We start from the raw sequence: 12771 nt of genomic DNA on the forward strand, positions 1-12771 counted from the left end.
GTGTTTTCCGTAATAAACGTGATGCAAATAGACATTTACAAGCAAAATTATTTAATGAATTTGTATACAAAATGTACAGAAAGGTAAAATCATCAAGTTTTGAAAAAGTATTGCAATTTAATTTTGTCTTTAATGTTATTATCTTATATATATTATCTTTGCAATATGATCATCTTATATAATGTTATTACTATCCTAAAACATTCTCCAGGTCCTCTGAAACTCTGCAGGACTTAAGCCTCTTTCACGCAGAGCGCGATTTTTGTGGCGCCCACCGCGGGGTAGGGCACAGAGCAAGTGTAGAGCAAGGCGCGCAAGACAGGATTTGGGGTACAGGCTCGTTCAGGAGCTACAGCTCCATGGTGACCGCTTCCGGGTCTACTTCAGGCTCTTTTCTGCTATTGGACGCGCTGAGGTGTCGTCACAGCGCATTGTGGTGAAATTAAAAAATTTTCAATTCGAGCGCAGGCTGGCGGCGCAAAGATGCCGCGGCATGCGCCCTCTCGCGCGCCGCTCAGCTCGGCGGCAGAGCGGTGCACTCTTGCGCCGTGGTAGCACATACACAATGAATGGGTTCGTCGGCGGAGGTCTGCGCTTTGCGCGCTCTGTGTGAAAAGGGCTTTATTTCCACCCTGCCCAGCAGCGGTACTGTGGCGAACGGTCCCTAATTGCGGGGAGAACGGAGCAGGCTTCTCCGGAAGTCCGCCACTTTTCTCAGTCCCTCGTCTCCGCTACACTTTGACTTATTTCCACCCAGCCGACAGCCTGGCCGTGGAGAACGGTCCCTAACTGCGGGGAGAACGGAGCAGTCTTCCCCGGAGGTCCGCCGCTTAACCCGGTCCATCTCTCCATTTCCACGCTGCTGACAGTGGGACTTATATTCATTGTGCCGACAGTGGCTTGGAAAACCACCCATAACCGTGTCATGCGGGGAAGAGGGAAGAGGGAAGGCGGCTGGAGTTCCTCCAACATTTGCGGTTAGATTATCATATTTTTTTATTGACAAAAATATAGGCTGCTTCGGCTGTTTTTTTTATGCGCACATGTGCCCCTAAATATTTTTTACAGTTCGCACACACCTATTTTTTGTCGCAAATGCAAGTGAAACACTCGCACTGTCGAGCCCTGACACCTCTGAACTGTTTGCTGTTTGTGGGCATTCAGCGGACGCCAGCTCAGTGGCCTAGTGGTAGAGTATCCGCCCTGAGACTGGGAGGTCGTGGGTTCGATCCCCGGCCGGGTCATATCAAAGACTATAAAAATGTGACCCATTGCCTCCCTGCTTGGCACTCAGCATCAGGGGTTGGAATTGGGGGGTTAGATCACCACGTGATTCCCGAGCGCGGCACCGCTGCTGCTCACCGCTCCCTCAGGGGATGGGTCAAATGCGGAGAACAAATTTCACACGCTCAGGTGTGTGACAATCAGTGGAACTTTACTTTTACTTTGCCAGTGACTCACCAGCTCTCTGTTCCAGCATGCAGAGTATTGGACTGAACCTCTGCCCCTTAAATGCAGAGAATTCTCTGAATCTTTTGATGATATTATAGATTGTTGAAGGTGAAATCCCTAAATTCTTTGTAATTGTACATTGAGAATAGTTGTTCTCAAACTGTTTGCCCAAAAAGTGACCATCCTTGCTTGTGAACACCTGAGCCTTTTAAAGATGCCCCCTGGTACCTGTGGAATGTTCCAACAGGTGTTTTTTGAGCATTCAACAACCCCGGTCTTTTGTTGCCCCTCTCCCAACTTTTTTGGAACGTGTTGCAGGCATCAAAATCAGAATAAGTGTGTATTTTACAAAAAACCAATACGTTTATCATTTTGAACATTAAATATCTTGTCTTTGGACTTTATTCATTTTGAATTTAAGTCAAAAAGGATTTGATTGTTATTATTTACATTTTACACAATGTTCCAACTTTTTTGGAATTGGCGCTGTATTATGGAACTATAAAAACTCTCACTGAAAAATACATTAAAATAGAACCAACAAAATCATAAAGTCCAATAGTATTTATTTTCTTTGATTTTCTTTTTGTAGTTCTCCCCAGAGAGCAAGCCATACTCTGGCACAATGCAGGACCATCTCTACAACTGTGGTGTCTATGCTGATGAGATGAGTTGGGTCTGTCCTGCTGTCCAGAGACTGTGAGGCGACAGTGGCAAGGAAAAACTCCCTGCTAGAGGAAGAAACCTTGGGAGGAACCAGGCTCTCTGGGGGGGCCCCTCCTCCTAAGGGCAAGGGAATCATCAGCTGCTTCTGGCCACGGGACATCTTCTTCGTTCATCCTCCAGTCGTCTTTCCTGGTCATCAGTTGTCCACCGTCACGTTGAACAACTGCACCAAGAAAACAGACAAGATTAGAAACTCACTTACCCGCGGCAGGTCTCCTGGCTCCATGATGGTCATCCTGTCTCCGTGTGGTGTATCCAGATCCCTTAGTCCGACATCACGTCTTGACTGTGTCCAGGTCTCTTAGTCCGACATCACGTCGTTAGTTGGGTTACACTACTGAGAATGAAGACAACACACTTGATATAAACACTGTGTTGGCGCATTTAAAAATCTCTCTCTTCTTCAGGACTTGAGTTAAGGATGTGACGGTGTTGTTCTCTTACTTCTCTTGTAGAACAGGATGTAAGCACCCCTCTCCTGCTGCTCACAGACTAAGTTGCCGGACGTCTCAAAGACCATTGAATCATTGTAGGTGAGCCAATGATCATCTGGTTCGTCCGGATTGTTGTCTGGGTGGATGCCTTCGCTGATGTAGTGTCCTATGAAGAGAGAGATCTTGATTAATATCTTAAAACATAGTGGAGGTTATGAAGGTTAACTGATAACAGACAAAGGGGAATTTTTAGAATCACGACAGCTCGGCATATAACTCACCTATAAAGCACTATTATTTATTTCTTAACCATTCATAAAACCATTAGTTACAACTTGGTGGTATCAAAAAGATTCTGAATATGACATGATGTTTAAAACTTTTATAATTTTCTACATAAAATATCAGAAGTAGCAGAAAATAGTTCCAAATAACTAAATTTATCAATCAAAATAGTAAAAAATAACGACCAGTTTCACACAGAAAAGGATAAAGTTCCACTAAAAACTACTCAGAATAAAAAAAGTGAATAATTATAATTGGTTAATTCCATAAGGACCTGAAACGTTTCTATCTACAACATGACAGAGGACGACAGACGGTCACATTCAGCCTTCAGTGTGTGCCTCTCTTACCCATTTCTGTGGAGCCAAAATGGCTGATGGCGCTGATCAAGCTGTAGCAGCCTCCATCCTGTGAAGGAACACAGTTCATAAGAGTTAGCTTCACACGTACACACACAATACAACAGCACACACTGTCCACATGTTTACTTTCACATGAGCCTGATTTTTGTGTTTTCTTTACCTGTGTGGAGGAGACCGGCAGGTCCCTTGTCAGCCTGACGGGGTCATCAACCTTCTCAAGCTCAAAGAAGGGAGAGTAGCGAAACCTCTTCAGCTGCAGGATGAGCACTCTGAGGGAAAAGGTATGAAAATATGAAAGGATTAATGTTGAGCCTAAAGACAAAGTGGAGCAACACATTCTCATCCTAACTCGTCAGATACTGACGCTTTGTCAGTGGACCTACACCTCAAAATATGACACCCTAGGTACCCCCCTGCGTCAGCTTTGGATATTCAGGGACGACATGATCATCTACGCTCCTTACATGCATTGTGTCTTTTCAAATACATTTCTGTTTTCACAGGAAATGTGCAGTTTCTGTTCGTTACATGCATACGTTCTCTCTCAAAATAAACTTGCAATGTAGGTAAAAGACTTCAGACAAAAACCAACATGGTTTTGCTTAAAATAGGTTCAGTCATTACCAATGTCGTTATGTTACATACGTCATGTGACATACTTCAGTAGCGTAGCGTGCTACACACGCTAGCACACTATGTTATTATGAAAATAACTCCACTGATTTTGGTTTCACACTGGAAGTGAACAGTTGGCTCCCAGCTGAAAGTCCAGAGTCTGTTTGACCCATTCGCCTCCCCTCCTGCCTGCCCTACACAGACTTTCTTTCCCTTTATACTACAGTTGTTGCAGGCAGCGTCACAAACTGCTGCTGCCCGGTGCGTGTCTTACTGCCACAAAGGGTGCCTCTGTGCGTCGGTGTCTGACGCTGAGATCAACTGACTCTCAAGGGTCCCTCAGGGTCAGTGGACCCCAGTTTGGGAACCACCCAGGTCAGGTGATCCTTTATGTCAGAGGTGATGTCACTTACTGTGGCAGAGTGAGGAGGGATGATCTGCAGCTCGACGTGTTCCCTCCACAGTCACACCTGAACTCCACCTCCGTCTCCTGCAGAGCAGCACAGAGAAACGGGCTGTGTGTTATGAACACAACTACAACACGTCCACATGTTCAGACAGAGGCTGTGTGTGTGTGTGTGTGTGTGTGTGTGTGTCTGTAGTGTTTGTTGCATGATGTTTTAGATCAGTCAGTGATCATGTGACTGAAGGAGGATTTGTGGATCTTACCTTAAGGTACTCCTGGAGCATCTCCTCCACAGAGCCTCCAGGGAGGAGGTCTAGAGACAGGTTTGTGAACTCCTCCTGTCTCACTGACTGTGCTCCACAGCTGCACATTAAAGAGACAATACACATTAATATTGGCTACAGTGGTCACAATACAATTTTGTTTCATAACAGGACAAGAGCAGGGCTTATTCAAGACCAGATCATTAAGGTGGCACCATTAAAAATTGACTGTGTGTGACCCTGAACTGTGCAGTCTCACCTCTTGCATGTCCTGGTGTTCTCCATTGTGATCACCAGGTGATCCTCTACAGGGCAGGTATAATGTGTGCCCACGAAAGCTGCTGTCTCCTGCAGCAGAGGGGCCAGACCTCTCATCTGTTCCAGGACTGCAGTCAGGAACTCATGAGCATCCTGAATACACAGAGAAGAGTTTAAACACAGAGCACAGACGGTCAGGAGGTGAAACAACAGAATGTAAAGTCAGCTGACTCACCTTTTGCAGAGTGTCCCAGAAGTCAGGTGCCTGGGCAGAGACCACATCCTTAAAGAACTGCAGGAAGGGGATTTTAACTTGAGTGTCTATGGACGAATGAACGTCCCTGACATTCATCAAGCTTCTGCAGAAGGCGAGACGAAAAAAAGAGACATTTTTGCATGTGTTTCATTTTGGTAAAACTTGAGAATGATGTGAATGTGTGTGTGTAGCTGCTGTACCTCATCAGATGAGCCTCAGGTACTGAGCTCCACACCTGCTCCATGAGACTGATGCCCCCAATGAAGTCCTGTAATGTAAGGATACTCTGCAGGCTTGCGTTCATATAGCAGGTCTGCCCAATGTTTGGAAATCTGACACAGAAACACAGCGAGTCAAAACACACGTCAGTATTAATTCTTCACTGACCAATCACAAACAGGTATTTCAGTTTGATTTGATGGATTCATCTCTCGTTACAACTTTGATTCATGTGCAGATGTACTCACCCGAAGCAGTCGATGGGGCTATCCAGAGAACTATCAGTGTCCCAGATGTCATTTGTTTCGTTGCTATGGAGATAAAACAAAAAAACACAAACACATGGTTAATAAACAAGCAAGAGGCTGACAGAGCAGAGTGTGTGTTTATAAGTTGCTGCCTCTGTGACAAAGTTGGTTGAGGAAGCTAACGTAACCCCTGGTGTAACCCCAGACAGTATAGGCATAGCCGTAGCTTTTGCTATTTCAGTCTGTTTTCAGTTCATGACGGTTAACTGGAACATTTTGGTGTAGTGATACACAAAATGTAGTGACAGCTTTTCACTTACTCGTTGAGTCGGGCCATGAACAGCTTCTCCTCGAGGTCAGTGATGTCGACTGAATTTGCCTGCGTGACGTCATCCAGTGAGCAAAACGACGTCACGTCGTCATGCTCGTCCTGCTCATCTGTGTTGTTGTTCGTTGTTGCAGGGCTGCTGCTGTAAGAATAAATTGTCATCGTCAAGAGGCAGAACATACACAAAAAGACTCCCAGGTAAAAGTAATAAATAAAATATTTTAAGAATACTTGAGCTACAGAATATCACTGCAAGATTTAAACTAAAACAACCACCGAAAAACTGGAAGAACATGATTTCATTAAGGTTACTTATAGTTAAAAATATGATATGTTAGGAAAAGTTTATCTATGTGAGAATATTAGTCAGTGAATATAAGAGGAATTAAGAAAAATTATCAACTTTTTATGTTCCTGACAGACACTGAAAGCAGCATGGAATGAATGTCACTACCTCCTCTCAGGGTTTGGTGAGTCCGTCTTTTCAGCGTTGGTGATGTTGACTGGTGAGACGCGATGTTTTCTCTGTTGGAGGAAAAACAAACTTGAATTGTTCAATAATGCAAACATAACAATTAACTATATCAGTACTCTCACTGAGTCCTGGCTGGTGAATATCTGGTGACATTGGCTCTTTTCTGTGAAACATACCCTGCCGTTGATCGACAGCCAACGCCAAAAGTTCCTCATGGCTTCCTTTAGTGACGCAGTTTGAGCGTCTGAGGTGGTGACAGTAGGTCTAAAGAGAAACATGGTTGGTTATTTTACAGAGATAAATCATACAGACACTCTGTGTCCTTGTGCTCATCTCTGGAGTATTGTGGGGAAAATTAAAGAGTTAGCAAACAACATGTCTGTAGAAACAAAAACGCACTCTGAATGAGCGTCTTACCTTTCCTGTGGGGCTGAAGGCCTCCTACCAGGAACACTTTTCTTCTGTAGAGTGAAAACCAAAGCAATATTATGAGGAAACTGTTTTAAACTTCTTTTTTCGCAGCCATTTCCAACTAAAATGTTTAAATATAAATGTTACAGTCTACTAAAATGAGATTAATGTGAAGCTCTGACACTCTGACGTCAAACATACGTCAAGGTAACCGAAGAGGCGATTCCCCCAGCTCTTCTTCTTTGGCTGTTGGTCCTCCCAAGCTGGCTTTGCTGAGACTGGAGCAGCAGGTACATCCTGGACACCGCCACTGGTGGTTAAGAGAGACACAGTTAGTTTTTCTACTTTCGAGGCCAGATAAATGAATCATAAATCATTTGCAAGAATTGTTTCCAGAAAAAAATCACTCTCACAGTTAACACAATCAGAAACAATTTGCGTCAAACTTAAATACTTGACACTAAAAACACTAATCTCAGACAGTTTGTACATGTTGCCTGTATATTTATTATTTTATTTTTTTAGCGCTCCAAGATTTTACCAGTTAAAAAACAATGAGAATTTTGCTTTCAAATTTCAGGTCTGCAGCTCTGGCACTAACTCTTAAAGGTTTGGATTACTACCAAGAAACTACATACTAGAAAATGTAAATACTTGTATTAATACTACTTTATTTCTGGTAAAATCCTTCTAAACCCTAATAAAGGCTGCGAATGAAACAGACCACTGAAGTGTATTTTGTATTGAAGTGTATGTCCTTACCTTGTCTGATGGCTGGAGTGCTGTTTCTTCTCATCAGCCACAGTCTTCTTACGAGATCCTTGTTTCTTCTGTTAAGAATAAAGAAAAATAAGATGAACACTGACTGAAAATTAAAATGCCTTTATAGAGTAGTCTGGGAATGAGTCCTAAACCCTGAAAATGAGTTTGCATTTTTGCACACTTGGTTTCCTTGTCTTGAAGTCAATGAATTTTTTGAATCTGGTTTTGGTTAGGTGCCTGAAATAAGGTCTGTGCTTAACACCAAAGACTTTCACATTTTGTTCTAGGACATAAGATATGTCAGCAAATATCCTACTTGTGAAATTTTAAGCCTTTAGGTGTCTTACAAAGGTGGTTGCTAACGAGTGATTAAATGAGACTACAGAGTGTCATCACGTTGACAGCTTCACAGCCTTGTTGGGGCAGTGAATGAAGTAATTTAGATAACATTAGCTTTTTAATTCCGCTGATTACATTTACACTTCAAAAATCATAATAGTGGTGTAAATATTTGAAGATTATTTGCTGTACAAAACACACAAGTATCATAAACTGTTGTTTTCCTGCAATAATCGAATATAAGGGGAAAATCCCCTCTGCTTTTGTCGAGGGAATCAGGGTAACACTAGCATCTGTGCTGGACTACAAAAAAACCTCTAGATAGACTATAATTTGACTGCAAGTATCGAAAAACACACTGAAGTCATGGAAACTTTTTCATTTCACAAGGTCACGTTAAAAGCCATGGATCTACAGAAAGAGAGATAGAGACAAACCTTTCGGCCAAAAATACGTTGTCCGAGCATCTTCGTGGTGTTGTGGATCTCTTTTGAAATTCGAGTTGTGATGTCCGTCTGCACTGTTTGACTGCTGTAGTCAAACTGTCTGTTGCAACATTCCACTTGTACTTACAAACTTTTGGCCCCACAAAGAGGTTCTACAGAACATGACACTACGTTCTGTTCCAGAACACATTCTGCATCTTTTAATTTTCATAATGTGAGCATCTCTGTAATATATTCAAACAAAAACAAACCACAAGCTACAACAGTTTCAGTCTTCTTCACACTGACACAAGGAGTTGGCGACATGGAGTTTAAACAATGTACAAAAAATGTCAGGTATAAACCAGAACACAACAACACATGAGATACACTTCAAATATGTTGATACCATTCAAAATCAATGCAAATGGAGCCTCTGGGATTTTTCCTTCACCAAAACATAACTGCTCTGTAATAAGATGGATTAAACCAGAAGGAACGGCATTGATTGCAGAATTGTATTCATATAATGCGACTGGCCAGAACCTTTCATGGTGTTATGATAAGCCACCGGTCAGCCACATGACACCTGTCACAGCAGAATGATATGTGGACAGGCGGCGTCCGATGGAAGTGTAGTTTGAAAAGACACAATGCATTTAACAGGCGTAAAATGACCCATCCCAGACAACACATTGTCGCTCTGACCTCGGCACATATCCACGTCTGGTCATGGACTTTCCACATCCACATACAATGTGAAAGGTACCCTGGGTGCGTTGGTTGTTGACGTTCTGGGACACCGTGTCAAGTTCTGCCTGTTACANTTTAACAGGCGTAAAATGACCCATCCCAGACAACACATTGTCGCTCTGACCTCGGCACATATCCACGTCTGGTCATGGACTTTCCACATCCACATACAATGTGAAAGGTACCCTGGGTGCGTTGGTTGTTGACGTTCTGGGACACCGTGTCAAGTTCTGCCTGTTACATGCATTGTCTTCTTTCAAATTAAACGCACTACATCAGTACAACACCGCAAATTGATGTTTTTTTTCCTTCAATGACAAACACATGTGTTTAGGGTTCGAAAAAAAGAACAGGGTTTGGCTTTATAATCTCACAGGACACGAACACTGCTCTCCCGGGGTGAAAATTGGTGTTTGTTGGGTGTTGGTGTTTATTGTTGTGCCGTTATGGTAACCAACTGCGTATCATGCCAGTAACTACTCTAATTTTGTGTAGCGTAGTTCCTCAGTAACTACTCATTAGTTCCTCAGTAACTACTCTAATTTTGTGTAGCGTAGTTCCTCAGTAACTACTCATTAGTTCCTCAGTAACTACTCTAATTTTGTGTACCTTATTGTAAAGTGTTACCCCCAAACCAATTTACAACCATTAATACCGACAAATAAACAACAGTCTTAGATATTAAATATACAAACCAAACCTCAGCCATGCCCAGATAGATATATAAACCAATAACCCAACCCATCAGCATCACCCATCTTTGTCTGCTTTTTCCTAAAAATACTGTGTCTGTACATCTTTTAAAGTGCTCTATGGTTGTGCTTCCCTTTAACTCCTCATCTAACTCATTCCACAACTCCACCCCACACACTGAAATAATCATCTTAGAATTATTGGTGTGATTTTGTAGGGGAATGTATCTGCATTGAAAATAATAATTACCACTGAAAAGGACTTTTTATTGTAAAGACTTAGAGGTAGGGAGGGAGAATTAGGTAGTTTAGAGGGCAAATTCAGATTTTTGGAACTGGGGTTATATGGGTTATTTATGCCGGAATTCCACTGGATGCGTGTCCATTGCGGAACGGCAGTGCTGGTTATCCGCTGTGTGCTCCGCCATCCGTCAACAAGCACCGGCTGCGTTTGCTGTGTGGAGCGGTGCAGCTCCGCCGGAAGACATCTCGGTGCACCTCCATGATTAATATCTCCTCATCCATGGTGTCAACAGGGTGAAATGACGTCTGAAAACCTCTGACCTGTTGACTTCAGGCCTGCCTCTGCCCATTATGTAGTTTTCAAGGTGTAGTGCAGGGAAATATGATCCGCCGTGAACACTGTGTATTTTATTTTGAAAATTAACCGGATGTTTTATTTTGTTTCTGTGCACGACTTCCTGCCCCGCACGATCTGCTCTGTGCTGAATTGCTGCGAAAACACAAGTCCTGCGTATCTGTTGCGGAGGGCTCCAGAGTGCCCGAGCTGTGACGGAACCGGAACGCAGCACAGCCGCAACCGGTGGTAACACACACATTGACTAGAATTGAATCCTATCGGCTCCGCTGCCGTGCCGGAGCGCAGACGCAACCAACACACATCTGGTGGAAATTGGGGGTCATCCATAGACAGTGTATTAGTGTATTATTATACAGTAGATGTCTGTCAGCACGCCTCCAGTTTGGAGAAGCAGGATGGAGTCCAATATGGAAGCTGAGCAATCTACTGCTGCGAAGGGGTCAGCCACAAAACATATGTTAGCCACCATAAAAAGTCAATATTCGATTAATTGTACACTATATTTAGAATATTTGACTGCTTTACATTACTGCCAGACAGTGATTTCACACGGGCAAATGAGGCTGTTACATCGCTCTCTTCAAAGCCGGAGCTGCTGGTCGACTGCTGCCTTGAACAGTTAGTTTGTGTTACTGTGTGACTGTGGTGTTTGGTTAGTCTGGATTCACCAAGTCACACAATAACACAAACTAACTAACAGATCGAGGCAGAGGTAAACCAGCAGCTCCCGTGTTCAGTGAGCTAAAATGACTTTTTTGCCAGTGGAGTTTGGTGGCTTTGACGAGAAGATAGCTGGGTCGCTGAAGCCGAATTAGCTTCCCTGTTGGAATGTGCTGTCTGACGAAAAGGTAAAGCAGTGAAAATACTCTCAACGTAGCTTAACAAGATACTGATTATTTTAGGTGGGATTCTTTTAAGTAGATGAAATAGGTTTCGCTGCTGCCCTTGGCCACAGCAGTGCATTGCTTAGCTTCCGTGGTGGACTCCAGTCTGCTTCTCCAAACTGGGGGTGTGCTGACTGTCATATGCTGTATGCAGTACACTGACTATGAATAAGTATCCTGTAGATCCCCACCTCAGAAATCTGAACTATCTCTTTAACAAAGTGATTGACTAACCCCAAGGACACTATTGTCTTCAGGCTGAAATCAATGATCTATTATGTCATATTAATACTGATTATTTTAAGGTTGTGGTTCAGTGGCAGGGCCTGCTTTGGTTGTTTTTCAGACAGACTTTCCTTGTAAAATAACTGTTAGTGTTAACATTATCTTTCCAGCTCCACGGTTCTGAACCATAACTAACTCAATTAGCTTTTGCCTGGCTCATAGCTGGTCACTAGCTTTCACTGTATGGCCAGCAACTCTGCAGTGAATAACAGATGCTTTATTTCTTCAATGCAGTGAACTCAAAACTTGTCCCTTTCTACAGTCATTATAGTGGAACCTGAGCTTATCTAGACTATTCTTGCTGACTACTGTAGCTTTGGAACAGCTTGCACTTCCAGTCTCACTTCCCATAACAAACGGTACCAGACTATGTCACATACACATGTAACCTGTCTGAAAGAGGAAGGCATGCTGGTAACAGTAGTCATGGAAAATGTGAACTGTGCGAGTTTCCCTTTGTATCAAGCAACAAAAAGTTGAAGCAAGACGTGTTTGAGTTCATTAGTCTGAATTGACATCTCATGCCCTGCCATGCGACTATTGTTTCGCAGTGGCAATGCTGAAATGATATATCGTGCAGCCCTACTAAAAATGTCTGATTGCTTAAATTCTTGAAACATGTATTATAGTTTGCTGTATGTTAGAGATATTACAATATAGATCAAACCCTCAGCTAAAATGTATTTTTCTATTTCTATAGTAAAGAATGGTTGTTGAGTTATTCAGCATCAGCAAACATGCACCATTAATTCATTATTCCTGCTGAAATTGTGCCACGAGCTCTGAAATCCCAAGTCCATTCACACGTTGTTACTTGGGGGACAGCGGCTCCTCTCTATCAATGCTCCGTTCGTAGGTGGCACATGATGGATTTCAGAGCGCTGCTCTTTCCATCTCCTGACTGCAGAGATTGCCTGGGGATGCTGGCGGGTCCCTGACAAGCAGGGCCTCCTCCATGCCTCACCTTGATCAACATTCAGCGTTGCCCCCTGAATCCATCACAGGCTGTGACAACACGCCCCATTTTGGGCTTTTTATATCATAGTGGATGATGTGGCGGCCGCTGGTAGCTGCTGGTGGTGGCGATGACGATGATTATGATGTAGTGGTGGTCTCAGAAATGGATAGAGAACCTTTTTATTGAAGTTCGATGTATACAGTATTTTTGATTAATAAATAAATAGATGCACTCATCATTTAGATGCATGTCAGTGTTGTAGCAGGGTGAATAATGTATTATACAAGACCAAGCAATGTCCTGCAGCTTCGACAACAGCGAGCGGGGCCCTTTT

At 43.1% G+C, this 12771-nt stretch overlaps 1 protein-coding gene across 1 annotated transcript; it reads right to left on the reverse strand.

The window, feature by feature from the left end:
- Nucleotides 1-2077: 2077 nt before the first annotated feature.
- Nucleotides 2078-5589, reverse strand: LOC126386801 (ubiquitin carboxyl-terminal hydrolase 37-like). The gene is made up of 10 exons (XM_050039386.1): nt 5525-5589; nt 5258-5389; nt 5037-5160; nt 4803-4954; nt 4544-4643; nt 4288-4364; nt 3420-3528; nt 3248-3305; nt 2623-2778; nt 2078-2515 (listed from the first exon to the last, which is right to left on the reverse strand). Exons 2-10 carry the CDS (start codon nt 5359-5361, stop codon nt 2508-2510), a joined length of 888 nt encoding a protein of 295 aa, XP_049895343.1. The 5' UTR covers nt 5362-5389; nt 5525-5589; the 3' UTR covers nt 2078-2507.
- Between the last annotated feature and the right edge of the window lie 7182 nt (nt 5590-12771).

The sequence above is a fragment of the Epinephelus moara genome, chromosome 24 (assembly GCF_006386435.1).
Source record: "Epinephelus moara isolate mb chromosome 24, YSFRI_EMoa_1.0, whole genome shotgun sequence".
Taxonomy (NCBI): domain Eukaryota; kingdom Metazoa; phylum Chordata; class Actinopteri; order Perciformes; family Serranidae; genus Epinephelus; species Epinephelus moara.